The sequence below is a fragment of the Branchiostoma floridae genome, chromosome 9 (genome assembly GCF_000003815.2).
Source record: "Branchiostoma floridae strain S238N-H82 chromosome 9, Bfl_VNyyK, whole genome shotgun sequence".
In the NCBI taxonomy this organism is placed as follows: Eukaryota; Metazoa; Chordata; class Leptocardii; order Amphioxiformes; family Branchiostomatidae; genus Branchiostoma; species Branchiostoma floridae.
In genome coordinates, this window is record NC_049987.1 from 8,947,491 (window position 1) to 8,975,452 (window position 27,962).

Consider the following 27,962-nt stretch of genomic DNA (forward strand, 5'->3'; position numbering starts at 1 on the left):
TAGTTAAGGGGTGGTTATCGGTAGGGTGTACCGGTACAAAATTGGTCTTTCTTCTTAGAACGGTCCAATAAAAACGGACTTAAAAAAAATCAGTGGACCGGATTTAGGAACAATTCGAAAATAAACAGACTATATTGCCAGACGTTCAGGTTTTTGGGGACTTACAGTTCGAAGAAAAATAACGTGAGAGAGAGGAGAGAGTCATTCTTATAAAGTTTCTGCATTCAAAGTTGGGCTAAAGCAGAGGCAGTTCGTGTCGTTTACGCAAATATAGCAAATTACGGACACTGCACCAAACAGGTTCCTTTGTAGCAAAATGGACCATTCACAAGTATTCACAGATAATCAGGTTCAGGTCTGTATCTGGCCCTGGACCTGGACCTGGACCATACCTGGACCTGAATTTTCTGTACCGTTACCCACCCCTAATATAGACTTGTAACAATAAGGGACCAGGGGCAATCACCCCGGCAGCCTGAACGTAGACGTACTCGTTGGAAACCAGTCTGCTGAAACTGGTATAATCTAGTTGGAGGCTGTAGCCACCCAAAATATCAGACCACAACGTTAGCCAACAAGCAGTTGAGGAAAAATTATTAGAGAGCTAGTGTGGCTTGAGCGGGGACTAGTGAGTTCTAGAGGGGTTAGGAAGAGTATGGTTCGTGTAAGGACTTTTCCCTGGGTTTCGTTGGCGGGGCGGCTCCGGGTTTCCACTCGGAGCCGTCTCCGCCCGGACGTCAACACTTTCACCTGAGCGTCAACATGTGCTGATACGTCACCGCGACCACGTAGGTTTACATTCAGGTATGAAGGTCATGTTGTCTAACGTGTGGTTTTGTGTAGTTATGTCGAACTGTTCTAAGATGTAACTTCGTGGGTTAAGTTGCAACTTGCAACTGTTGCAACCCTTCACTGTAGTATTTTAGATATGTAACGTTACCATAGATGACGGCAAGTGACTAAACTAGTATGGTCTATAGAATTGAACCCATGGCTTTTGGTAGTTTGTTAGTAGACATCTACGGTGTGAGAGCAATGGGCCGGCTGTTCAGCAGTATTAACTAGAAAACCGGGCCTCAAACGGGTCCAAGTCCGGCACTAGACCGTTTGGCACAGACTGGCCCTGAAATGAACAACAAATATTTGAAGTACCATAATGTGACGTCACTTCCGTAACCCCCTGTCTGAAAGAAACAATAGTGAAGTTCATGACTATCACTTCCTCATTCGACGGGATCATCTAGTGCTGCTTTTACTATCATTTTACTCTCACAACCTGATTCAACATTGTCTAAAACTCCTAGAGGTTGCCATATCGCTGCAGTCGCCTATCAAGTGCACATCTGCCAAGGTGGGAACACGTGAAGTGTGCTGAGCGAGTCTACTCATACAGAAAACCGTCTCATTCACAACTTATTTTCAGACGACTTCCTCAATCGGTAAGATTGAACTTTTGATAGCTTATTTCGTATGAAAACAAGTCAATTGCTGATATGTTTGCAATGGTAGTATCTCTTCAGATCTGAATTAGATTATGATTTGTACATACATGTAATGATTCTACGTTACATTCTAGGAAGCTTGCTTAAAGTGGCACACAGGTAAGTCTACGGTAACACACATCTGGCACTCGCATGGCCGTAGGTTGACTGAGATATTGTAGGTGTTGTTGTCTTGTTTTTAACAGCACGTCATAAAAGGACAGAGGGCTTCTGGTGTTTGAAAGTTGTTTATATGTGTAGAACACCACATCAGCATTCATACATGGTACAAACACCTGGACAGAAGTAATGTCTCAAATGCTTTATAATTTTCTACTCTCATAAAAGAAATAGCAACACATGCACGACCCACAACATTCCAAGCCGGTGATGTAATGTTTGCACGTTTGGGAAGGCGCGGTGTTGCAGCATGTTTGCTCTGCGTCAATTTTTAACGACCTGACCTGTTGGAGTGAGGGTGCGTACACGGTTCGGCGCAGCACCAGGTATAGGACTCCAACAATAAGGCAGGTAAGCCTGGCTATGCAGACAGATGCCATGACCCGTACATAGGGTTGTGCCAGTACAGTGTGTTGTTTGGTCCTTTTGGGTAAAGAGGAAATGTTCTTTGCTCTTAAGGACTGTAACTGTTTCTTCCGTTATCGTAACGCTGATAAGTGATTCAATGGCCTCTGTGTTAAACAATGGCGGACAACAACCAGGTAAAGTGGACTAGTAGTATCAGACATAAGGGTAGCGGTAAAAGGTGCCTATTGTGTTTTGTTTAGACTGAAATCTTGAGGAACACTGACGCTATTTTCTCGATAAAAACACTAGAAGTTGATGTTGAGGATGTTCTGGAGACAACTATGTTGTACTACATTGATTCTAAGGTAAGTAGTGCCCTCTCCACCTTGTAAACAAACAGTGAAATCTTTATTTGTTTTCGTCGCCTGCAGGTTGACCTAATGAAGATGGCGTCTTTCATCGACGCGAACCAGTCGACCAAGCCGCCGGGCCAGACGTACGTGTTGTCGGTTCACAGCGCTGCCGTGATGCGGAACCTGAACGACTTCAGACACCAGAACGGGCTCCTGTGTGACGTCACGCTCGTGACAGAGGGGAGAGAGTTCGCTGTGCACCGAGCCGTCATGGCGGCCGCTTCCGAGTACTTCCGAGCGATGTTTACAGGCGACATGAAAGAGGCTACCGAACCCAAGGTCGAGCTGCGCGGCATGCCTGCAGTCGGACTCGAGCACATTATCGACTTTGCCTACACGTCTAAGATCTGCTTGTGTATGGACAGGATCAGGGATGTGTTGATGGCGGCCACGTACATTCAACTCACTCCGATCATCGACTTCTGTAGCGAGTTTCTTATCTCAGAAATAAACATCGACAACTGCGTGGATATCGGACACATCGCTCACGACTACCACCTGTCCAAAGTAGACAAGACTGTTGACGATTTCATCCTTCGTAACTTTTCGGTCCTGGCAAAGAAGGAGGAGGACTTTGTCCGGATCACGTTTGAGAAGCTGGTGTTTCTGCTGGCAAGAGACGAGCTTCTGGCCAACTCGGAACTGGAGATATTCAAGGCCGCGGCGGCATGGCTCTCACACGACCCTGACCGGATAGGGCAGGCCAGTAAGGTGTGTAAGAGAACAAGTATTTACCTTTGCAATACAGAGCAATTATTTACTGCATTAACATTAATTGTTTTCTGATATATCCGTTTCTATTTGTACAGCGACAGTTTTAAGCAAATAAAGTCATTACCCCTTAAAAAGAACTTTGCTTGGCCACAACACCCATGTGACCCCAGGTCAAGAATTGCATCATATAGCAAGCTCCAGCTCCATAGCAATAGTCGATAAAATATTGCCCCTTTTGCTATGTGTCAGATACCCTTACGTACAACATTGGCTGAAGAAATCAGTCTGAACAGACAAATACAACAATGATGTTATTGCGACATACATGTATGTAGTTACTTTCGACAAGGAGGTTATGTTTTCTGTGTGTGTGTAAGTGTGTGTGTGTGTGTGTGTGTGTGTGTGTGTGTGTGTGTGTGTGTATGTATGTGTGTGTGTGTGTGTGTGTGTGTTTGTTTGTTTGTGTGTCTGTCAATACTATAACTCAAGAATACGTGGATAGATCCTCTAAATACTAGTATGATGTTTTGTAGGTGGGCCGTGGGTAGGGTTGGTAAAAAAGGTCCAGTTTGACCATGGCTACTGCAGCGGAAGTTCCGATTTTGCTATACTTAGTATCATTTTCTGGACATACTGTGGTCGTGAGTTTTGCTTATTGATAATTTTTTATCATTTCCTTCCAGGTGATGGAAAAGATCCGGTTTGCGCTCATCCCCCCAGACGCCGTGATAGAGTCCGTGCAGACTGTGGACTTCATGCGGCAGTCGGTGGGCTGCACCAACCTGCTCATCGAGGCCTCCAACTACCACCTCATGCAGCTGGCCCAGCCGGTGCTGCAGTGCGACAGGACCCGTGTACGCTCCCTCGGACCCTCGCTAGTCACCTCGGGTGGACTCACCAAACAGAACAAAGTCGAGGTGTGCTCAGACGTGCTCTTCTTCGACAAGACCTGCTCCAAATGGATCAACATGAAGCCGCTGGAAAAGACCACATACACTCACTGCGTCGCGACGCTCGGAAACTTTCTCTTCGTGGTCGGCGGACAGAACACTCTGGACCGCGTGGGTAAATCCGCCGTCGCGTCGGCGTATCGCTACGATCCCCGGTTCAACAGATGGCTGCAGCTGTCCTCCTTGAGGGAGGCGCGGACTTACTTCGCGCTGTGCGCCGTCAGAGGGCGCCTCTATGCCATCGGAGGAGAGAACAGGAACGGAGAGATCGCCTCGGTGGAGTGCTACCTTCCAAATAAGGACGAGTGGACCTACGTCACGCAGTTACCCATGGGACTGTTCGGTCACGCTGGATCCGTGCTTGATCAGTGCATCTACATATCTGGGGGGTTTGCGACAGGTAAGCACGAAACAGATTTGCTTTGTATCCTAAGCGTAGGTCAATCGGTATGTAAAAAGTGTTACATCTTTCAATTATAGTATTGCTTTAGATTTATCAAGAGCGCCAACACACAATGGTAGTGTCTGGTCTGTGGTTCTCATCACATATTAATCTTTCTTTATGTGTACTTTTAGGAATCATGGCAGAGAAGACTTGAAAGGTTCTCATCACATATTAATCTTTCTTTATGTGTACTTTTAGGAACGTTCAGCAACGTGATGTTCCGCTACGACCCCGCCCTGGACCAGTGGGACTCCAGAGCCCCCATGCCGACCACTCGGGGTTTCCACTGCATGGCCAAGGTCAAGAACCGGATATACGTCATCGGAGGAAACCATTTCGACGCGGACGAGGAGAGAGTGGACGTGCTGACCGTGGAGTGCTACACACCGGAAACGGACCAGTGGTGTGAAGTTGCCCCCTTACGGGAAGGACAAGGTAAGATAGAAGAAGACGAAAACAACACTTGGGCCATGGCCATATATGGAATAAGACGACTCGACTCTCTTAAACTTTCTTTACTCAACTTGGCCTTGTCAACTCGGCCCAACACCCTGGTCAACTAGGCCAATGTTAGGGTTAGGATATTTGGCCGAGTTGATTAGGGTATCCGAGTCGGTCTGATAAGCCGTAGGCCGAGTTGGTAAGGGTCGAAGCGCCCGACGACCAGGGAAATGTCACATTTTGATGCACAACTTCAAACATTGCTTTAAGAATGTATATCATGTGAAATGGACTCATGATTTTAAAAAAAAATGTAGGTAATATATGCGATCTTTGCGTATTCATACTAAACAGAGTTATATTCCTTTTTTAGGGGAGAGCGGTATCTCGGTGTTGGACGACAAGATCTACCTGATCGGAGGCTACTCCCTGGACCAGAACAGCCGCATCAAGTCCGTCCAGTGTTACGATCCAGAGAAAGACGTTTGGGGAAACGTCCCGGACTACCCAGAAGCCATCGCGGGCGTGGCGTGTTGCACCCTGGACCTTCCCAGCGACCTGAAGAAATCTTACATGTGACGACTCACAGCAAATGAAGTGGTTAGATGAACATATTCCTTGTCAATATGAACATGGCTCGAATCACAGCCTTTGAGTAAGAATGTGGATGAAATGTCTTCTTCTATGCCTAATTGCCAGGATAAATTGACAAGGTTTGTAAATTGATGTGTATATATTGCAAATTGATGTATGTAAAAAAAACAACAACTTCATACGTACTTTTGTACTGCAGTCTGAGTGTCACCCTGGTAAGTTTACCAGTCGGTTAGGGGAAAGTATGGGAGCCCCGGTAAACTCAGCTGGATGACACTCAGGCTATAACACAAAACCATGAACTTTGAACTTTGTGCTAAGGACAAAGTGTCGATTTTCAAAACTCGGGTGTGAACTTTGATATCTTTTATGATTTGTATAGCAGTGGACATTAACATGGTAGTGTATATAAAATCTTAAACAAACTTGAGTGTCTTTGAACTTCAAAGAAAGTTGACTATACATTTACGTGGCATAATGCTATTCCGCACAATGTAGAAAGTTTGCAACATGGTAATTAGCATTATTATGATTATTATAAAGATATATGTATGGTGGAAAAAGTGATCACAAAGATACATTTTGTGACATGAGCTAAATGACGAAACTTAGATGTGAGAAGGTATGGTTAGGATTGAATTTGGACAGAATTTGTTTCGAAAAAATACGAATAGAATGCGTAAGCAAAAAAATGTCTGCTTTGAAAATAATAAGACAGAAATTGACATCATGTATTTGGAATGTTGCTGTGGTTTTGCCTTTGAAAACTAACAAGCCGATTTGCTTGAGCACTGCCTTCTGTCTTTATAGCAAAGAAGTAGACCGTTGTCTAGTGAGTAGTGACACATACACAGGCATCAAAAGTATGCAAGTGCTTTGGTGGTTTGGTGCTCGTAGGTAGATTTTTCATTTTAGATTTTAAAAGATGTAGCTGGGTCACTTTCTCTTTGGCCTTCCTCATTTGTGAAACGCTGGTCGTACTTAGCTATATGTGTGTGCTTGTCATAAGTTGAAGAAAAGATTCAACAATCATTTATATGTATCGTATTGAGTAATCATGTGTTCAAGGAATTTAAGAATACTATGACCAGGTAGAAATAAATGTTTTACTGTCGTTTTTAATTTCTCTCCATGTACATGATTATTGTCTACCATCGCTGTACTGCTCATGACCTGTTGAAATTGAATTAGACAGCAGATATCAAAGTTTTAATCATCAATATATCTAGCATTACATACTATATATCTGCTATTTTCTGTTGAAGTCAATCAATGAAAATTTTATAAAATGCATAAGACATATTACTGGCCTGTACAAAGTAGGCGTGCAACTATTGATCATTATAGTGACAGATAAAGAAGGCTATCTAAAATAGACAGCATCATACTTAATACCGTTACCTCATACAGCTACGGCTCTACATAATTATGCACACTCAGATAACCCTCACCAACATGTTCTAAACTATTTACAAACAGAACGTAAATTCATCCGTCTATTTACAAAGCAGCATGGCGTCTACATTTACAATTTTACCATCTGGAATTTGTTTTACATGACTCGTACAACGTTTTTAATCTGACTATAAGACATTGTAAAAAAAAATTAAAAACTTCACACTTAGGCAATCTTGCTGCAACATACTGTTGGCCACACTTCTACTCTACATTCAATATAGTTACATTTTGTTGACAAAATAGAATACTAGTGGGCTATCATAGAATATTGCATCTAAATCGTGATCCCTCTAGAGGCTCTATGTTTCACTTTTAGAGCGTTCTTTCCACCGGACCCTTGCAGAAGATAGGACGGCAAGTTTCCTTGCTATTTCAGTAGCAGGGTATATTTCTACAGAGAAGGGTTGCTAACTCTTTCTCTTGGACGTACTCGAGGCACCTTCTCGAACACGGGACACCCAATTTACGCCCCTTCCAAGAGACGGGCGCAGCCCCAACCGAAATGCCCTATATCCGGGATTGATCATCCGATGATCTCCCAGTTAACAGCTTATCAGAACCAGCAACGCAACTAAACTGTGATGCCTCCTTTATCCTAGTCTCTACCAGACTTCTGCCTGGCCGAACGAATATTGATAGGGAACATTGGCCAAGTTAGGAATAAAAGCGAACTGTCCGGCCTGCAGAGAAACTGCAAAAGACTGGCTGAAATCCCATGGCAACTTATTTGGCCAAATTGTTCTCTTTTTTTTCATCCAACTGACACGTCTGATTGGAGACTACTTTTATCCTATAACGTTATAACACAGCTGAGCTACATCAGGTTTTAATTGACGACTTGTATATGAATATCGCAGCAGACCAGCCCATACTCGGTCTGGCCCTGACAGGTGTAACAGCCGTGGTTTTCCCTTGTGACGCTTTTGATGTGCAGGGAGTGGAACTCGTCACCATCACTTGTCTGTTCGTACAGGTCAGAGTTCGGCAACGGTGTGTCCTCGTACAGCCAACGTACGTCTCCGGCTGAGGGGGGAAAGTAACATTAGTGATTCTGACATCAATAACGTCAAAGTGTAACATTTGTCTAATTACATTCAATAATGATAGATCTACTCACAGATCATAGATTTGTACTAAATATATAAACCCCGGGCTAACCCCTCTGGTATTATTGTCCATCAAACTGTCCATAGTCATAGTCATGCAAAGTATCCAACTTCGTACTTCTTGGTCTCGATTGCTAAATCCAGGTAATTGAATTAAACGTTGATTCATCGATGACGTCACATCGAACACCGGCACCGCAGCTTGCGAAAATCATACTTTGGGGAAGTAAAATGGGAAATATCTATTTAATAAATTTTACGTAATCACGATGAACTGTCACTGTTTGCCTCTCATTAGTACGTTTTTGCAAGCCGCGTTGTCTGGTTCTGAACCGGCCGCCGTGTTCATTGTGACGTCATCTAAATGATAATTTAACTTTAATACAATTACCTGAGGTAGAAGTATGATCTTGGATGATATCTATTTCATTGGTACATAATTTAGTTTCTTTCTTTTTTTTTCCTTCGGTGAATACTCATAGAATGTTCCTTACGAAGACGTGTAAGAAAGACAGGGACGACTTAAGTTCAATACTGTACCATCTCCGAAGATCTCAATGATGACAGGTTGACCTCGTTTGACCTGGATGACACTTCCTGACTGAGCTTGGAATGGATGAGGCTCTACGATTGGCTCGGGTTCACTGGCGACTTCCGTTTCCGGTAGAGTGGATTCGCTAGACCCGACCGCCATGATAGTGCCTGCAACACCTCCTGGTTCCGAGCCCATGTCCACGGCCACGTCCACTCCGACGTTGTCTGGGTCTGATGTGGTCAAGGTTGTATATTGCTTCTCCATTCTGAAAAATAAACAAACACAGTTTAGCAATTAGAAGAGTGGCACTTGACAGCGTAATGTTTATCTTCACATGGTCTAGTCTAACAAACTCCTGCACAGTATGCCCGGAATCTTTGCTGGATAGCTTTAAAGAACTCTTACAGATAGATGTGCGAGAGTTAGGTGTGACGGACCGTTCAGTGTAATGTAATCAGCTGCTGCCGCGTCTGCGAAGCTGGTGTGTTACGCGGAAGTGCGGTTGGTTATACCGATTATAACGTTATAGATACAGAATCTGATACTGCTCTGTTAACTCTTTGTGTACACACAAGGTGACCATCCCCTCCAGCTCTGTTCTGCTACTTGCTACATGACATAATCGAACACCACGAGTGACAGTCGTCTTAATTTGTCCAGGTCATTGACCTTATATGTTTGGAGAAGGAGAGGAGGAAGAAACGGAGCAAAAAAAGTGTGTTCCCCTTCCGTGAAGGCTAAGACATTGGTACTAATATGTAATGGCCTTGGTCAAGATCCGATTTGACAGAAAGTCATTGTCATAATATATCTTAACAATCCATAACGTTCTACACTAAAATGCCAATGTCATAACTCACATGACAGTGGAGGACTTGACATTGGCGACGTTAGTGACATTGGTGACGTTGGTGACATTGGTGACGTTTGTCATGTTCGTAAACGTGACGTCAGTGTAGTTCATGTGTGTTCCTGTCCCGCGATCCCCTGCGGCAGGGTTCATGATTCCTGGCTCCACAGCACGTCCCGTACTGAGGAGAGCCGAACTTTCTGTAACTCCAGCAGCGGACACGTCTGGAGAGACATCAAAACATAACTTATAAGAACCTGCTTCGAAGATCCTCTCCTCATTGGTTGAAAGTCCTATCTTTAGAGTTCAGTCAATAATCACTGGGCAGTCGAGGGTGAAAGGGAGGAGCTAAGAAGCTAGAGTTACACCCATGTTATTGAGATATGTCGCTAATTAGAAAATAGTGTCTCACCGAAGCATAGTATCAACAGTAACCTATCAAAGACAAATTTACAGTCGTAATTCTATAACTTTATACGATTTACATTCACATACTGTAAGTTCATTTAAGTTCGCGAGATTTTTAAGTTCGCGTATTTCGCTGAGACCTCTGCTTCGCGAAGTCATCTACTCGCGAACATGCATGTTCAATATCGTCCCCCTCCTCACACCCTCCGTCCAAAAGATCCAGTCTCTGAAACTACATGTTTACTATGATAGCAACTTATATCAATGACAGGGCTCAATTGATAGTAGTAGTCTAGTACGGGAAATGTCTAGTAAGTACCACTTACCAACAGTGTCTTCGAACCTGATGTTCGGGATATCTGAGGAGCTGCTATTCACTCTGCTGACTGTATAATATAGGGGTTATCATATCGGTTAGAATGGGCATGATAGACAGACATATCAGCACCCCCTGTGCTACAATTGATATTCAGACCATATTTAGATGAAGACAGTGGTGTATGTGGGGAGGGGTGCGGTAGATTCATCTTGTTGCTAAATTATTTTTTATGTTTCTATAACACCTTAGTCTGGATGCCAGTCTGTTTCCAGGGCCTACTCAGGCCACCTGAGTTAGACCCTGATACGATAGGTATTGAGATGATAGATATTGAGATTGGTCTGGGGTCTGGAATCCAGGCTAAATCATCATCCAAACTTCTTAACATTCACCGACAAAAAGAAAACAATTCTCCTTCTAACTTCACAAAACCCACACATAATAGAAAAGGTGGGATCCTTCGTCTTCCACTGTCTTTGAAAAAGGAGTCGAACCCAATAAGCTTTTACCTACAGTAAGCTTTTATTTGTTTTAGACTAGAGTAGACACATTTGATATTGTTTTTATACTTTGTCTGAATCTCTCATGTTACCTGCAATTAGCCCATGGGCAAAAATTTGCAATAAACTTTACTGTAAACTTAAACCCCGCACAGATACTACATGTAATTAAAATCTAATCCGTGAGTAGATACCTTTCCCCTCCAGTCTGTCTGCCAGCCACGGGTGCTGCAGGCGGACGGCGTCACAGAAGTGGTAGAAGGTTGGGTCCGGACGGGCCGGCATCACGTCCAGAACCCGCCGGATGGCTTCCGGCCTCTCCAGCTTTCTGATCTCACCACCGGTGGACTTCGTGACGCACTGGTTTACAATAGAAACATGTGAATTCTCAGGAAAAATGCTGTCTTAAAGTAATTTCAAGTACAAGTTTATCTTGAGCAAGTTGGCTTAACAGCCGGTTTCTAGTTTCTTTGTTAGTGTTAGATGGTGCTGGTTTCAATTCAATTCTTAATGATGTATTTTCATCCTTTTAATTAGAATAGCTCTCGTGCATTTCTGAAATTATTTTTTATGTTCAGATATAAGGGTAAGTGATAACTGAAATTCTAATATTTCTGCTTTCTCGATGCGTTGACTTCGTAGATTTGTGGTCTAAATGAATAAAAAGATAAATCTTTACCCCTCTCAAGACCAGGTAGTCCACCACTGGATATGGGTTGACGTGCTCGACAATGGGTTCCCTGTACTTAAGTAACTGTTTCTTGTGCTCCACAGTCATTTCTGAAATGAATGGTGACTGTTAAAACTAGTCTATTACATCGTTCATTTCACACACTTTTGTCAGTATCCATGGTAGCTTTCGTGCACGGATTAAAATTAGTCTCAAATCGAAAAGGATTTCGGCTGCTGTTTGACAAAACAACTTACAAAATCTTTATGAAAGCACAAATACCAATAAATTTCTACAGTTAAAGTGTTTTTCATGCGTAGTACTAATAACTAAACAAAACTTACCATCAACAACGTATCTCACGATCGGCCCCTAGAGAAAAAAAGTGAAATTATGTGGTTGACTCTTTAGTTTGGGAGAATAGAAACTGAGCAAATCTTACAAAACCTTACCCGATTCCGATCCAACTAAACTCTAACGTTACTTATGGTGATATGCCATTTGGGACTTCCTGACCGATATCCTTATCGTGTGATAAATCATTATGTACAGACAGTATTATGCCTTCTTTGATGTGTGATATGTTGATCACGACTTCTTGGCGTCAAACACTCACTGATAGCAAACACGTTTACCTAGTACATTCAGATGCAGATACACAAGTCTCTGTAATGTGAACCACGCACCTGCTTCCCGTCTTTCTTGACCCGTTTCCGTCTTCCACAGCAGCTGCAGCAGCAACAGCAGCAGCAGCACAGCAGGATCAGGAGAAACAGCAGGAGCAGCGCGAACAGGAACCAGAAGAACCCCCACAGCCAGCTCATAGTGCCCATCGCTGCAAATAAACAACAGATACAGGATATACAAGCGGAAGGGCGTCTAAGGTATGTGCGGAATGATACAAATGCTAGTTTTACATTGAAATCAGAGTGCGAAGGTTATGTTATATTTCCTGGCGATTTGTAAACTTTGTGCACGTACACATACACAACACGATGCTATTATTGTTGCCACTTATTGAGTGCTTTACAACAACAATATGTATTGGCACGACAAAAGTACAGCGACGTTCACAAGGTCTTCTACATCTAGACTTACATGGAGATACAAATATAGTAAGTAGATACAAATATAGTAACAGACTGATATATGAATATATCAACATGTTGATTTGACATATCGTTGTTCGTATCCAAATGTGAGGGAGAAAAAAATCCTACCAATAATATTTGGCTGCGTTCTCCCCTGTGCTGTAGTCATGTAAGGCCCTGAGTACGGAACCGCCTTTGTGCTGACCTAGAGTCAAAAAGTAAATCATAAAACGTAAAGATCAGTGTTACGTTGGACATAAAACATGAGAATTACTGTTTAACCATAGTCATTATGTAAGATCTGTAACATCAGATAGTCATAAACGGCATTAATAACATCGGTTAAGTTGTTAGATGCCAATTTCAGCACCAAGGACATGACCCAATAGCTGGTTTGAACGTGTCTATACACAGTAAACATGCTCGTTTCTTTTACAGGGTTATCTCAGTAACTTTCTTTCAAAATCTGGCAATCAAGAACAAGACTAGATACGTAATGATTTTCTGACAAGAAAGGCGTAGGAAATGTTCAATTTTTTGACAGCATACTCTTGCATGTATTCCTGTTCTTGTGTACAATATTACAACTTTCAAAATAAGAAATCAGGAGCGAAATCTCAATAATCCTTCAAATAAATGTACCTGAAAGTTATAGAGTGTGTCTGGATACAGGTTTGTCACGATGCCGGTGACTTTTCCGTCCCTCACCGTGTACGCAGGGTAGCCAGCCTGCGCCTGCGCAGAGCCCTCTGGGTACAGTTGTACGTACGAGTACCTGTTTTCAGCAACTTCTCTCTTTCTCCTACCATCTTCCATTTCGTTCCAGTATCTGTAAATGGATAACAGGGGAGTGGAGCATACTTAGCATTTAACAACAAAACATGATTACCGTAGGAAATCATTTGCATATTTCCGATGCACTTCTATTTCATTGGCAGATTCTCTTGAATTGCTTTCAAAAGAAATTGTTCTTTTGGGTTACATGGTTGATGTTCAAAATCCGGCGTAGAAAGACATATTTGTTCTTACATTCTATGTCACCACGGTACGATATAGAGGTAAGTAGATACTTCCCTTTTCTAAAAGTGCAACTGTATAGTCAGTACTTAAATTGCATGATCGTGACTAAACATGTCTCACCTGACGTTGTAGTAATCCAGAACACCCCGGTAGACAGGGTCGTCCCACCGTAGCTGTGCCGAGTCGTTCGTAGTTCCCGTCACAGCCAAGTTTTGTACGCCGGGAGGAACTGTCAATCAAAAGGAATAAGTTTACTATGTTTGACAACTTGTCCAATATCACAGTACTATGTGTGACAACTTGTCCAATATCACAGTGGAAGGGAAAATTAATGCTATTTTATCCATCACACATAAAGTGACAATCTTAGCACTTGTAGTAGGTCACATTGAGATCCGCGAACAGTTTCTTTAGGTTGGTACGTTACTGAATAAAGGGACTCCTTTATCACAGCCCTTGTTTTATTTACTACCATGTTTCGGTGACCACCTGCCACCTTCTTCAGGGCAATTTTGTACTGCAGCACTAGGTGTCGCTGCTTACAGTTAACAGATGCAGTCACACATTGTGAGATAACATACTTCCTGCAGAAGAATATACGGTCCATGATGCCTCCGGACCATCGCCGGCAGCGTTGAATGCCCGGATTTTGGCCTCGTATGGTTCGTATATCGCAGCGGGAGTTTCAGGCACACTCCTGGCGAAGAAGCTGGCTTGCGAGCCGTTTTTGAACTCTTGTTCTGTCCAGTCCCCTAAAGCCTTAGCAATGGAGCGGTACCGGAGCCTGTAGCCCACCGACGGAGCGTTCCAGTCTTTGGGATGTAATGGCTGAGGGGACAAGGTATACATGTACGTAGGAGAAAAAGTCCGTGTGGTGATTGAGCAAACAATTCCTAGCAATCTTAGCTTTAAAGGGATAGATGACTGAGAGAGGTCGCATAAATAATTTGTTAAACCTTTAAGTTAGAAAGTATCACGATACTGATGTCCCTGCTTTGTCGCCAAGAAATACGAAGGGTGGTTATCACAACGTACATATACAGCGCACTGTAAGAGACGACCGACTATGACTTACATCCCATCTCATGATGGTATCCCCTTCAAGACCACCCCCTCCACCAAGGTTAGTCGGGGCGGCAGTCGGGGCTGGAAAAAGTGACGGTAATCAATGAAAATGTAGATTCATTATACATAAAAGAAACGTCTGTAAAATGCTTAGAATTGTTTTGAAGGTATTTTTCTCAATACTTACGGCCTATTCCGGTACATGCTCTGTTCGACTCTGAACTTGGTCTGCTGCTGCCGATGCTGTTGAAAGTCATGACCCGGAAGTTGTAGCAGGTCCAGGGTGAAAGGTTGGTCAGCTTTAAGAGCGAACGAGTGTCGGGGACTGGTGCTACATTGAACATAACGGAGAAAAACGGCGGATCATTGAAATGAATGAATTAAGACCTTTATTGTACATATATGATATACCAACTGGATTAAGTACAGGTCGCAACAAAATGGTAGTTGACAAATACATGGAATCTTTACAATGTCAATCAACACAAGGATCATATTCTACTGGTGTACTGGGTAAATACGACTTCTCTCTTCTTTGTAATACTGAAAATGTAGGAACAGGGAAGCATTATGACAAGACTGTTGCAGAAATGTTGTTTTTTCTTTCATATTCACTTACAAAATGTTATGGGCTACAGTGTAGCAGAAATGCACAGACATACGGACTAATCAACTTAAACCGTACAAAGGATAATATAGAGAGAGCCCTTCTCACTGAGTGTTGTTCTTTCCTCAGCTTGACTTGTAGGTCTATTTCATACTCAACTTTTCTAACCGAGCATTGTATCACGTTGTTTAGCAAAGGGGCAAGGAAAACATAATGTATTTAAGCACAATTAGTCTATATATGTACTATATGTCTATTTAGGTACATCTGAATACTTTATGAAAGGCTACCTGACTGAAGCTCAGAAATAGGTCCCCTCTGCACCTCTCTCCACACGGGCTCGTGGTTCGACTTGGCTTCGACGGAATACTCGTTAGGGGGCGCTCCGTTGTCGCTGGACGGGTGCCAGAGTAGGTCTCCTGTCGTGGCGTCCAGATTGGTCGCCTCGATACCAACAGGGGGGTGGTTTGGGGCTGAAAACACAGTCAAGTTTTCCAATGAACATAGAAAGAACCTCCTTCTATGTGATCCTTCAGCGTATAAATCAATCCATATATTGTATAAGATTGGTCAACTGGACCAGGCTGTCAATGTGTAAACAAAAATTAAAAAAAAAGCAAACAAACCAAAATGCCGGAACGTCAACCCGAATATACAATTAAGACTGATGCATCTAAATCTGTTTTATTGTTATATCTATCTGAATAGAGGGTATGCAACAACATTACCGCTAACTTTTATTTACAAGTGTGTTAGTTGTTTTTAGTAAATTTGTGGCATACCTATAACTTTCACTCTTGCGTCACCTTCCTCCTCGTCCACCGGTGTTTCCACTGAGCAGGTGAAGACGGCGTGTTGGGCGAGCACGACATTCTTAACCCGGAGACCACCACTCACGTCCTTACAAACAGGACAAGGAAAACGTATCAATGGAATATCCATATTTCATGTCTTTAATATTCTCCTGCGAATATTGTAATATCGATTGAAATTCGCTATCATCATGATGTATTGTTTTATATCTAGAACGTTATATTTCTGCTTGCATGAAAACACAAAATACAAAAATTTAAGTGGATTGATATAAAACACAGTGAGAGGAGAGAGGAAGTAGCGCTCCTCCTTAAACCATTAACAAATACTAGTCACAATTTTAATGTAATAATTAAAATAATCATATATACATACATAAATAACAATTAGAATATTAAGATAAGTAAATATAGCAGCTAAAGTAACACCTTTCTAGTATAATAACAAATCAAATATAGTGCATAACAAATCATGCATTACTATCAAATAATTAAAAACAGCAAATGTAGCAACTAAAGTAAATGTCATTGGACCTACCCGCTCATAGTGGTCACTCTCAAGGTCAAAGTCGATCTTCTGACCGTTCCTGAACCAGATGAACTGGTGGTCCAGCCGCGGGTCAACGATGGCGTCACACGGTATGACCCCCGTGTCTCCGGTGTCCAGGGTCACATCTGTGGGGCCGCGCCCTGATGGCATGCGGGTCGGGTCTGAAACACACGGGGCGGTAAAATCTTCATTTCGTTTAAGTACATATCTTTACACAGACTGCAATGGGAAATCCATGAAAATGAAGCATAATGTGTTGAGGCCTCTTTCCACTAGACGGCGATCGCTGGACCACCGTGCAGAAACCAGAATTGAATGGTTCATAATTGGAATATGATACAAGATGTGAAAGTATGATTTAAACAAAAAAACGTTAAAAAAATCATTTATCTGTGAGCAATCTGTCAACACGTTGGTCGCTTAGCGGTCGTGGCGTGGTCACAGTGTGTCTATTGGACAGGGTAGGGTGTGAAATTTCCTACATGGCTACCTTTAGTTCTGCTATTTTTTAGAAAAAAAAGTTGGCTTTACTGTGATCTTGATGCATAACAAGGTTACCGTTATGACCATTGAAAAGTTACAACCTTATAACCTTTCATTTACCTGTGAGTGTTAATTTGCCATTCGATGTTGCACTACCCCAGCGGTTCGCCAGTGTGCACGAATAGTCTCCCTCGTCGTCGCTTGTGACGCCATCGATGACGAGATTCCCGTCGGGAGTGATCGTGTATCTGACGTCAGAAAACGAGAAATCAACAAATATCTTATTGTCGTAGTAAAATAACGTGTGGCCTTGCATTATATTCACTAGTGGCATAAGCCGTATAGCCGCATCATTTGGTAAAGGTGAATTTGGTCTTTTCTTAAGTTTCTGTTATGAAATTTTTGATGCAATATCTTCTTTATCTAACCCGACGCTGCGACGGCTGACAATTCCAATTAACGAATCTTTCCAAGGTTCTGTGTCTTTTGTTGTCTTCTACATCAAACTTTTTACGTTGTGGATCATATTCAAAGCATGAAACCAAGGGCCACACTAATTCAATTTTGGGACGTCATGGATCGCCCTCTGGTAGCAAGGAGGCCTAAGCTACAAAAACGAAGAATACACACTTACTTGTATTCTCATGTTTGTTAGCTACACACTACGCTATACGGTGCATGTTTCATCGACTATATGCTCCATAAACGTTTTAATCATCTGCCCCAACCCAATTCCACACTGACCTCCCCCCTGATCTGATCGGATTGCCATCCTTTGTCCACTGGAAGGTGGGGTCTGGGTCAGCCTCCCATCGCGTCGTCATGGTAACGGTAGACCCAGGCACTGAGTAGTACGTTCCGATAGGTGCCAGCCAAGCTGGAGTCACGTCTTTGCACGGAAAGAGAGGACCAGGTTGGAATCAGTCGCACTCCACAAAATGTTATTAAGACTTACTCCATTGTTTCCTCTGGACTACTAAAAACTTGTCTCCTCCCCTTTCTGCATATTGATTCATAGTTAGGATAAACCTGTTCTCCAACTAGATCTCTTTTGCATCTCAATTCACGACTAGGATTCAATATCTCTCTCCAACAAGATTTCTCCAGTGTCACTGACGAAAGACACCGGATGGACCATCTCCAAAATCATATCCAGTTGCTTGAGTAACAGCTTTTTGGCGTATCAGGCTACCTGGATGTCTAACCTTTATCGACGTAACGTGCTTAAAGTTTATAAGAAGGATGAGACTAGATAAAACCTTACTTCCAATATGCAGTTTGGCTGATGACTGTGTTGATCCCCACTGGTTTTGGGCCACGCACTGGTAGCGACCGAGATCACTTGCCTGTAGGCAAATAGATGAAATTTGAGTGAAATCTAGCCCTGTGATATCTTTTGTCTGCTTTCTACGTTTACGGTTTCGAGTGTGACGCTGAAAATTCAAAGTGTTTCTGAATGATCAAAGTTATGCCAAATGTTACGGTACTGTGTACCAAAATGTACGTACCCGAACATCATTGATAGTCAGCGTGTTCGTCCCTACAACTATCCGACCGCCAGTCTGCAAGGGGTCTTGCTGTTTGCCGTACCAAGTGTATGTAATGGGCTCAGACCCTGTGGCTTCACACGTCCAGCTTACACTGGAACCCTCAACAAGGTCCCGGTCTGGCAGCGGCTCAAGAGCTGGCGGTACTGTAAAGAAAATACAGAAAATGCAATATAGAGCATAGGGAAATATCATTAGGAGCGCCTTTGTCCAAGTAAAATATCACCACTACCCCAACATGACAAGTTGTTCCTCCGTTGAGTTACAAGTTGTTCCTTTGGTGAAAAAATTTAATTACATTATCGATGTTAAAGGACGGCCATCAAGAAGTAAATTGTGCTGCCAAAGGATCTCTCACAAGGGCTTAAAGCGAACAAAAAGGAAAAAAAATAAAGCAGATGAGAAAAAGTTTGCCTCCTAAACAACGAATTCAAAGAAGTTCCTAACATTCAAGGTAACATCAGTGTTCTCACCCCTAACTATTATCTTCGCCTCGGTGACTGCGGTACCAAAACTGTTCTCTGCGGTACACCTGTAGATCCCAGAATCCTCCTCGGTCACATCAGGGAGAATGAAGATGTGGTTCCAGTTATGGAAACGAGATCGTCTTGGAATACCGACGTCGTTCCCAAAGTCATCTACACGCGACCAAAAGATGTTTGGTCGTGGGCTGGAAAAGATGAAGGGAGCAATTCTTTTTAAATACCGTACCAGACTAAATGTTCTGTAGCCGGAAGATGCTCAGTAAAAATGTGAAACTGCAACAAATATCACGTTCATTTGTATGAATTGTGACTTTAAACATCCGCAGTGCTATCTCGAAACTTACTATCCATTGGCAAAACAGTTCAGAGTCTCCGTCTGGCCTGAAAGTACATCTTCGTCTTCAGCGTTGAGGGCGATGGTCGCCGCTCTCTGTGTGGGATCTAAGACAAATAAAAAGAACATGCGCTAAGATTAAATATATCGAGATTCCAATCTCAGAAGAATCGCAGGAGAAATCGATGGAAAAAAATGGAAAAAGTTCAATCAATCAATTGCATCGTTTTTTTAATGCGTGGCGGCTACAGGCAGTTCTCGCCACGTTCTTCTCCGCTGGCTTTGGCGTAGACAGTCCTTACTCATTCACTCACTCACTCACTCACGGCCCATAACCACAGTGGTATACAGTCCAGTTCTTTTAAATGCTACGTTACACGCTTCTTACCGCCGCTGGACACTGTGAGTCTGGTGGGTTGGCTTGTCCGGATGGAGATGTCGGCGTCATCGGGCGCAGTGTCCAGCTCGTTCCGCACCAGACAGTAGTAGTCACCGCTGTCCGTCTCCGTGACGTAGGAGAAGTACAGGTCACCCGTCTTATCCGTGATGAAGACCCGGTGGGTGTTAACGATGATGTTGGAAGGGCTGTCTCTGTACCAGCTGAAGGAAAGTCCTACAATAGAAGATACAAGATCTGAGACTGGAATATAAGGTTAGAGAAGAATCGGACTATGGACATCAATCTAGTCTGGAAAGTTTTGCAACTCTATAAGATTGCAGAGAAGAACGTTTGAAGACCTAACCTGGGTACGAATCTGGCGGGTTACACGGGATAAAGGCGGATGCCCCGGCCTGTAGGGTAATCCCACTTCTGGACGCAGTGTCAAAGGGATCGACAACTGTGGAAATGAAAAGAAAGGGTTATATACTAGGCACTTTCTTCGTTGAATAGAGGTAGCTTACATGCTGTACCATAAATTGCAAAGGATGCCACCCGGCATAGCTTAGAACGAGCCAGACCAGGCTTCCAATTCTCCAAGTATCCCACAACACCATTTCCGCCTTACATCCTGGCAGGTTGCCACTCTGCCGTACTGGCATAACTTCAGACAAACATACAAACAAACGCACCAACTTATTACCATATCTCCGTTTTACGGATGTTAAAAGACGAAATAGACGGAATGTTACAAGAATACCTACAGGCAAAAGACAGGCGGGCAGTGCTACTGACTTCCACTCCTACATCATTCCTCGCCAGACACTGGTACTCTCCCTCGTCATCACTCTTGGTGGGACTGTTGATGATGAGGTCACCGCCAGTGATGACGTACTTTCCGTTTCCGGCGGAGATGTCCACCAGCACACCATCTCGTTCCCAGGAGTACTGAGGCGGAGGATCGCTCTCAGCCTCGCACTGGAACCGCACGACGGTCTGTCTGGGGTCCTGCGGGTTGAAGACCTGCGCCGTCGGACTCTTGGTGATGCTCGGCTCAAACTGCGTCCAGACCACTGCGTGAGATCAAGAGGGTTTAAAATCCTCAGATGAATTGACATGTGATGAATAATTCGGTGTACGTTCAAAGGTTAAAGTTTCTCAAAAGATCAAGGATTTTTAACCTCCTTGGTGAGACAGAAACGTCTTCACTAAAAATTTCAGGACACAGTAGAAGCCATTTAATTGCAAAACGGATAACCGCACACTTCTGTTAATTGCACGGAATGCCAAAATCCTGGTGGTACGGTTCAGCTGGATATATTCGCTTTGTTTTCTATCCGGTGGTTGCACGAAATGCACTAGCGAATGGGGTGTGCAATTAAACGGCTTTTACTGTTATAGGAGAATTCTTTTACAATTTTGTACTCTCTTTGTTTACGTTTCGGTGTGTATGAGACACCATCTTTAGAGCTTCTGACTGGAGTTCTGCTTCTCGCCGCTATATGTAGCCAATGTAGGTGGCGCTTTTGAGGCGAGAACACAATCCCAGTAAAATTATTTCCAAGAACATTTTCAATCGAATGAGATACGTGTACTTCGTGTATTTATGATGAGTTTGCCGAGTGGCAGTGGTTAGGTTGTACGAACAAGAAGCTTTGGAAAATAACCTTTTCAATCTCCTTATGTCCAAAAGTAAAACAATACAAGAAGGAACAGTATTTTCTAATATTCCATCGTAAAAAAACGTCGTAAAACTTACCTGCTGGACAACATATGAGGATCACGAAAAGGTGGAGCGTCATGGTGGCTACTGTGTCCCAGAATCTGGTTGAAAAAAACAACAACAACATCACACTCCAGTTATATTAACATTAAATCACAATCCAACGAGAAGTTGCTGGATCTCCTGTACAGTGTAGACCCAGGTGGAACTACAGTACTAGTGATTCTCAAAACCGGAAGAAAAATCTTTATTTTCCACCAAGTCCTGACAAATACGTAGCTGCGGTCTTCAGTTCTTGCTCATGATCATGCTAGTTCCCACCACACAGTTTATATAATTATCGCTGTGGGGTCGTCAGTTAAGAAGCGTTATCAGATTAAGTATGTTTCGGATATTCTATACTCTAACGTTTGTCGCCAAAGGCGCAACCACCTGGTGACTGTGTGACCCTTTGACCCTTTCTTCTAGCTGATTGTACCTTTTGTAAGCCTTCAGCCCAGTAGGTTTTGTCGCTATCGTGATAACATATCCGCCACCTTACCTCATGGCTAAGGAATGTACGCCCATACCTTTGTTTGGAGGTATACTGCCACCAAATGAGTCATCTTCAGATGGAAGAGATAGTCACAAGTCTTATGTTGATATAAAGTCTGTTATGCCCGCATTTCTTATCTTATATCTCTGCCGGTGTTAACATGGACAGACAGGGTGACCTTGGGCTCATCCAATGACACGATATGAATGACGTGTGATGAATAATTAAGTATACGTTGAAGGTTAAAGGTTAGAGTTTGCCGTTGCACGGTGAAGTACAACTAGTAAGGGGAGGGGGCTTTTATATGAAGATGTTGTTCTTTTTAACGTCATGATTAGTTAAATACTGTGCCTGTCAAAATGCTAAGAAATCTTATGACAATTGAATTTGCTGTCTTACGTATTTCTACTGTTTTTATGTCTACCCTCCCCTAAATGCTTGCTGTCCGGTCCCTAATGGCTGTCTGATTCTATTGTTATGATTATACGTACTATTTACATTGTTCATACACGTATTGAAACCCATTTGTATCCTTTTGATATTTCTGAGAATGATGCTATGGGATACGCCATGTATGTTATGATATTGATTTTTTGAAAAGTCAAAGATATCATATCGTGAAGCGATTTTTCCGCCCCGGCTGTTGATATTAACTAACACCGGGTCCCCTTTCCACTAGACGGCAATCGCGCTGCGCTCTCACTGTGACCCAAATAATGTGTAAACTTCGCCTTCATACTGGGTATACTATATCATAAAAAACGTAAAAGTGTCACTAAGAAGTAAGAAGACAACAAAACACACAAAGTGTGGAAAAATTCGTTTCTTTTCTATACCGTGATTGAGCGATATGTCAAAATTTAGGTCGCAGAGAGAGAGTGCGGCGAGATCGCCGTCCTTGTTGAAAGGGGGTATAACTACTGATCGCACCATACGGGTAAAGCTATTGTCTCGTTCCGTCAGATAAACGTGTGTGTTGTACTAATCCCAACAGATAGTAATCATGTCAGGTACGTTAAGACCATGTCAGTGTCCGAGTAACGTACGTGGTCTATATATAGATCTGAGCCTGAAGATAGGTTTCCAGACATGTTACTTAGCGGGGTAGTCACAGCTGAAAACAACTTAGAAATTAGTCTAGAACCACATCAAATCATCGCAATCAATGAGCTTTGAGCATACTCACACACTACAATGACTTGTCAATTGGAAATTTGGATTTTTTTCGACGTTCTAATAGATCTTATACTACGAGCTTTCCGTTTGCTCACCCGAGCATAACTTAGTTTGGTTATACCCCCTTTCCACTAGGACGGCGCTCTCGCGGCGCTCTCTCTGCGACCTCAAATTGGGAAGAGCGCGGTGAGAGCGCAAAGCGATCGCAAAGGTCGCCATGGGAGCGCGCAGAGAGCGCGGTGGGAGCGCCATGGTCGCCATGGTCGCCATCACCTCCGCGACTGTTTTGAACCTGCTCAAAACAGTCGCCGTGAGAGCGCCGTGGACGGCGATCCACCGATGAGCGCAGAGAGAGCGCCAAGAGAGCGCGCAGCGAGCGCGGTGAGCGCAATAGGTCTCAACAGTGGTTTATGATGCCAATTTAGCTAGGACGGCGCTCTCACTGCGCTCTCTCTGCGCTCTTAGCTGCTTTGTGAAGAAGTATATTTGACATATAGACAGAACCCGGAGAAATGTCCAAAATGTACCGGTGATGAACAATTAAACAAACTGAGATGGAATAAGCAACGTTTAAAAACAAAGGTTTATCATTTCTCAGCTAATTTTTGAATTTCAACATGATGACATTAGGCTTTCTTGTTCTCCATCTGTACATGTAGATCATTGAAGTCCCATTTTCAATTAAATTGAAGCGTTTCGGTGTTGTATGATTTACGCAAATAACGTGGCATGATAAAGATATTTATGGTGAACAAGCTACATGACAGATTTAAGAGAAAACATCAAAACAAACGTGTATATTTCAGTCTGAGTGACTGTACAGTGACCAAAATTGGATTTGTTTACAGCCTTGATTTTATACTTTGAATGTTATGTAAGACGTAAAAAATGACTTCAAAGATACCAAAATACACTACACGTCAAAAGATTCGTTCTTTATCTCTGAAATTCGTTGAGTAATCTTTCGAATCTTTGCTAGTTCATAAAAAGATGCTGACATTTGAGTTTTTCGTCGCGGTGAGAGCGCGCTGGGGTCGCCGGAGAGATTCCACTAGAGCAGCTTTTTCTGGCGTCGCGGCGCTCTCACCGCGCTCTGGCCAATTTTCCATCGCAGCGAGAGCGCCGTGAGAGCGCCGTCAAGTGGAAAGGGGGCCTTAACAATAATACAAGTAGTGGGTGTTGCCTTGTAATGTGGCCAGCACGTTCATTAGATTTATCGTAACCTCTGAAAGTTAAACGTGCATTTCAGCGAAGAAAAGGTTGACCAAGCTTTACAAAACAAGTGTTTCTTAGTGAAACATGTTTAGTAAACGTGCATGTAGGTTTTCATTAGGCATGGTGTCCGCAATGAAAGATGACCAACTCACCCCGAGATTTACAAAACATCGCTGTCACATTTAAGGAACGTCACGCCAAGGCCAAGCTATCTGTCTGTGTCAAATCACCATGGTGATGACAGTTAACTTTACAAAGGTAAACATTACCTGTGCATTTAATTGCAAGCCTGACTTTTTCATGACTTTAGCCCTCCTTCTCGTAAAATGCGCTCCCTAGTTTTCAAATCGTAAAAACATTTTGACATTTCTGACCGTTTTACTTGTTCGGACTCGGAGAAGAATCGGGAAATTTTGGAAGTGAAGCAATCGTTAAAATCATCAAGAATATTCGTATATTGTTGCATCTCTTGGTATGAAAATTAGAACGAATTCATGACTTAACATTGCTAATGCATTCGGCTGTAAAAAGATAACAGTAAATATTGCAGCTTTAAGTAAGGGTTCATCTTTTCTTTTCCTCTTCTCTTTTTTCTTCAGTTAGATTATTCATTTTTGTTCTTATTATAAGCACTTACCTTAGACCTCGAGGCAACACTTTAAACAGTCTATACTCTACTACTACTACTACTAATGCATTGAGGAATACAGAAGCCACACTGTGCTTTCTGGGTGTGTGCAACGGTTAAATGTTTGAAAAGGATTATTAAGAGGACAGACAGCTTAGCCTATTTTGTTTCTTATTATGACAAGAATTTGCTAGGTTCGGCTGAGAGCAAACAAATACATAAACAGGGGTATTGGTAGCGAGATCTAGAGAACAGACAATGCAGTGCTGTCGGGAACGATTCCTATATCTCGATAGAACAAAATACTACATGTCGTCCTAGAAATTCAGATGATGTATTGTTTGATCGTATCTCGTTAATTCGTTTTCTGGACTATCCTTGCACTTTAAGCCCGAAGGGGCAATGTTTACAACACTTCAAGTCTGTAGGCAAAACGTTGTGTGACTTCTGAGCTGGCCGAATCAGTGCCAACCTGTTGTGTAAACGTAGTGAAGGTGTTAATCAGAGGATGATTAGATTTATCCATAGATGCAACAAAAATGTGGAGTAGCCAGTTCTAGCAATTTACCGGATGGGTAATGAACAAAAATTTAATCTTCAGGCATACCTGTAGGAACATCAAGGCAATTCTGACTTTAGGTAAAAATACCTGAAGTCAACGGTACGATTTCAGACGCCATTGCAGGAAATAGGTCACCGTGTAAGTTTGTTAAGACTCAGCTAAGGTACAGGTGTGGGACGGAAAGGTGATATACTTTTGTAACGTCTCGTCGTCGTGTTGTTGTTTTCATGCTCTAGTTGGCCGCAGGTTTCAGACAAAACACTTCACTCTGGCTTACATTGTTTTCCCACAACATGCGTCTGGCGAATGCGTAATCTATAAACTTTCATCTACTTCGAAAAACCGTCTGTTGTGTTTTATCCAATAGTAAATAGCCTAAGCAGGAAAGAATGTTGGACCACCAAGTACTTTGCAAAGCAAAGTTGTTATCTTCCAAGAGGATAAAGTCTCCATTCAAGCAAGCACTTAGAGATGATTAAAAGTTCAGACGTTCCATTTCACATGTGTCTTAGGAGTCTAACTTTTAACTAAACATTTCAGGTAAAAACCTACGACGTGTGAATTGAAAATTGTGGGATTCCTGGTCAAGCAAATATCACTGCAAGTTAACCGTAACGACTCGAGGAGAAACCACTTGAGGCTACAAAGCCGTTTGGACAGCCGTTCCCTCTTCCCTTATAAGGAAGACCTCTTGCCGGAATGTGTGAATATCTTCCCACGGTGTGTAAGGACCCTGTCCTACCATAGGCCGAACGCACGCGAAACATAAATCACTTTATATTTTCGACAAATCACGGACAAAGTATTTCTGATTACCTTCGCCAAGAAGGTTATATTTTGGGTAGTGTTTGTATGTGGGGGTGTATGTGGGTGTGGGTGTAGAAGACCAGCATAACTCGGTATGTGGGTAGGTCTTGATGAGACCTGGAAACGATTAGATTTTGGGCCCTCTAGCGGCCTGTTACGGTACTGCAGTGGAACTTCCTGGTTTGATTCATCGTACTATGGCTATTGTTTGTACAATTTGAAGTATGAAGGTGAAATCATTATATTCTTTACCTATTTTGACTGTCTAAGTTTTCAAGGATGTCGCCCTCTTCCTGACTGCCGTGCAAGTTAGTGTTTATCGTTAGTCGTCACAAAAGGTCATGACAACATGACTGTGACTTGCTTTGATAGCACTAATTGCGGAAAGGGAAGCCCACACACGTTATTTGAATGCCATGGGGTCATTGTGCGGATACACGTTTACAAGAATACATGTCTATATCATGTCTATACTTTATTTATATTTTTTAATTATAGTCTATAACATTACCTTACTTTGATGTTTCATGAGCGCCAAAGAACACATAAGTTTGTTATGTCTCTTGGACATGCTGCTAATAAAATCAAGTTTCCCCCTGTCTACAACATTAGGATCACATGGGGTTTTTGTAAGGGTATGATCTTCATATGTCCTTAATGGATAGTTAAAGAGTCCCTAACACGATAGGTATAGTAATGACTGAAGCGATAGGTTGCACGTGAATCACTTGACACTTCCTTGCATGCGATACAAAAGATACCTAAACTGATGCATTGTTTTATTGAGTGAATATCTAATAAGTTTACGAAACATGCGTTTTTAAATGGAAGGTTCTTACCTTGGATCTTGTTCTTGGTGCAGTGAATGAATGTTTTGACCTCTCGGGCTACCAACTGAACCTCATGTGAAAGACGTATGTTAGTGATGGCCGGTCACAACTGTCTGTCTGGGTGTTTCCGCCGCTGTTGAATATTTAATGAACATGTTCGTAACCCATAACGGTATGACCTTTCCACGCCAGTACCTAGCAGACGGTATCGAGATCAATGAAAGGGCCGCTAACGCACCTGATTGGCTAGATCATACGACATTCAGAAAACTTAAGCAATTCGGTGCTATGGTTGGCTGGATATGCTGGTGTGCAGTATTACAACGGATGATCCTTTGAGTAAAAAATTAAGCAATGACCCAGACTGTGTGACATCCGCCCTTGGGTAAGGCAAACCCGTCCGACCACGTCGAGCTCTCGCCAGACACCAAAAACATGCCCAGCCCTGCACACTGTAATTATCGTAAAGCTCCTGCCCCGGTAGGCTCTTTGTTGGGCGAGATGCGTTGTTTATTCAACAGGGAGGGAAGTGCTCAGGGACAGGTATTCAGCATATCAAAGATGCAGATAAGGGCCAGGTGTGCTCATAGGAAGAGACGAGGCCTGGAGGACTTACTAGTTTTTACAGCAAATCGGATGAAGGATTAGTTGAATGTTGCGCGAGCATTGGAGCGATTGATTAAGTCATCTGTACTAACAAA

The 27,962-nt window shown here is 42.8% G+C and overlaps 2 protein-coding genes across 7 annotated transcripts; one reads left to right on the top strand and one right to left on the bottom strand.

Moving 5' to 3' along the window:
- Positions 1-548: 548 nt before the first annotated feature.
- Positions 549-5,737, top strand: LOC118422533 (kelch-like protein 9). 5 transcript variants are annotated; one of them, XM_035830156.1, is made up of 6 exons: positions 549-804; positions 1,305-1,439; positions 2,441-3,133; positions 3,820-4,486; positions 4,730-4,966; positions 5,346-5,737. In XM_035830156.1, exons 3-6 carry the CDS (start codon positions 2,450-2,452, stop codon positions 5,549-5,551), a joined length of 1,794 nt encoding a protein of 597 aa, XP_035686049.1. In that variant the 5' UTR covers positions 549-804; positions 1,305-1,439; positions 2,441-2,449; the 3' UTR covers positions 5,552-5,737. The 5 variants fall into 5 exon arrangements, with proteins under 5 accessions (XP_035686049.1, XP_035686048.1, XP_035686050.1 ...); XM_035830155.1 differs by lacking the exon at positions 549-804 and having other exon boundaries at positions 1,015-1,439; XM_035830157.1 differs by lacking the exons at positions 549-804; positions 1,305-1,439 and adding an exon at positions 1,475-2,012.
- A 929-nt stretch (positions 5,738-6,666) lies between these two features.
- On the bottom strand, positions 6,667-27,906 carry LOC118422529 (contactin-2-like). 2 transcript variants are annotated; one of them, XM_035830148.1, is made up of 28 exons: positions 27,271-27,906; positions 21,545-21,609; positions 20,550-20,858; positions 20,150-20,245; positions 19,795-20,019; positions 19,417-19,513; positions 19,061-19,257; positions 18,549-18,733; positions 18,305-18,386; positions 17,785-17,929; positions 17,161-17,288; positions 16,546-16,718; positions 15,978-16,095; positions 15,486-15,668; positions 14,776-14,919; positions 14,599-14,669; positions 14,105-14,351; positions 13,644-13,752; positions 13,146-13,332; positions 12,633-12,708; positions 12,099-12,247; positions 11,757-11,784; positions 11,422-11,522; positions 10,937-11,102; positions 10,250-10,309; positions 9,526-9,739; positions 8,671-8,930; positions 6,667-8,047 (listed from the first exon to the last, which is right to left on the bottom strand). In XM_035830148.1, the coding sequence occupies exons 2-28, from the start codon at positions 21,585-21,587 to the stop codon at positions 7,851-7,853; spliced, it is 3,990 nt and encodes a 1,329-aa protein (XP_035686041.1). In that variant the 5' UTR covers positions 21,588-21,609; positions 27,271-27,906; the 3' UTR covers positions 6,667-7,850. The 2 variants fall into 2 exon arrangements, with proteins under 2 accessions (XP_035686041.1, XP_035686042.1); XM_035830149.1 differs by lacking the exon at positions 27,271-27,906 and adding an exon at positions 22,078-22,310.
- Positions 27,907-27,962: the final 56 nt, after the last annotated feature.